At 36.4% G+C, this 1048-nt stretch overlaps 1 protein-coding gene across 1 annotated transcript in view; it reads left to right on the plus strand.

Annotated features, from left to right (window-relative positions):
* The window catches only part of LOC106871738 (3-oxoacyl-[acyl-carrier-protein] reductase FabG), a 59606-nt gene that overhangs the window by 11880 nt on the left and 46678 nt on the right, over window positions 1–1048 (plus strand). The window contains exon 2 of the mRNA XM_014918356.2: window positions 554–608. Within this exon, the coding sequence (XP_014773842.1) occupies window positions 554–608 (55 nt within the window). The remainder of the gene's footprint in view (window positions 1–553; window positions 609–1048) is intronic.

The raw sequence follows: 1048 nt of genomic DNA on the forward strand, positions 1-1048 counted from the left end.
ATAATTTATTGTGCAGAAGTTTTTATGCTTTTTGTTTTTTCGTGCTTACAGTTTATCCACCACTTTTTAAATTTTTGTCTACCTGTTGTAACCTCACACCTTGTCGTCTCTGACTCACCTCATTCCATTTGTGTTATTTTGATATTTGCAATATATTAGAAATGAATTGACACTGTCACCCCAACCACTACATTCTCAACGCTTCATCTCTTTCACTTCTCCCATATTTTTTCCTGCTTTTCCTTTTGACTCATGGCAAAAGCCTTGTATAAACAGTATTGCATGTAAATGGCCAGCTAATCATAAACTTCCGTCGGCAGTCCAAGCAATCGTTAAGCCAAGCGTATGCTTCTGTCTATCTAATGTTACGCGAAGTAATCTGCTCTCATCGAGTTTATTCTGTCCGATGAATCGTCTAAATGAAAGAATGCTCCAGATTAACTGAGAAACAGGCCAGTAGAAATGGACTTTGTGTGTGTGCGCGCGCGCGCAAATAAATAATTCCTGTATAGGTAATACATTATCATTAAATAAATATGCCTTTTGTTTTTAGGTGCACATTGCAAACATAAAGTTGTATCTCCTATCTCTTGTTGAAAAAATGACAAGTAAGTCGAAATTTATTCCATTTCAAGCACTTGCACTTACATTCACACACAGATAGGTATGTATATATGTAAGAACGACCGTGCGAACCCAAAAGGAGAAACGGTGACGAATGGAAAACAGGCTCCTTTCTTAACGCGTCACACGGTCGAACACAAAATATATCAAATGATAAATATGTTATACTTCGATAACATAAAGAACTAAGAAATGCCAGTAAGGAAGACGATAGGAACACAACCGTATGAAGATGAATAACAGTAGTATTTATTGTAGCATTAAATCGTATGTCTGTGTGTGTGTGAATGCGACAAAATAAAACACAATAAAAGACAGGCCGTCATGTAAATAAAAGAGTGTGTGTAAGTAATACATGTATGTGGGTGCGAGAGATACACAGTATTGAATAGAGTCAGTAACACGTATAAGGATTTAAGATACC

The sequence above is a fragment of the Octopus bimaculoides genome, chromosome 2 (genome assembly GCF_001194135.2).
Source record: "Octopus bimaculoides isolate UCB-OBI-ISO-001 chromosome 2, ASM119413v2, whole genome shotgun sequence".
In the NCBI taxonomy this organism is placed as follows: Eukaryota; Metazoa; Mollusca; class Cephalopoda; order Octopoda; family Octopodidae; genus Octopus; species Octopus bimaculoides.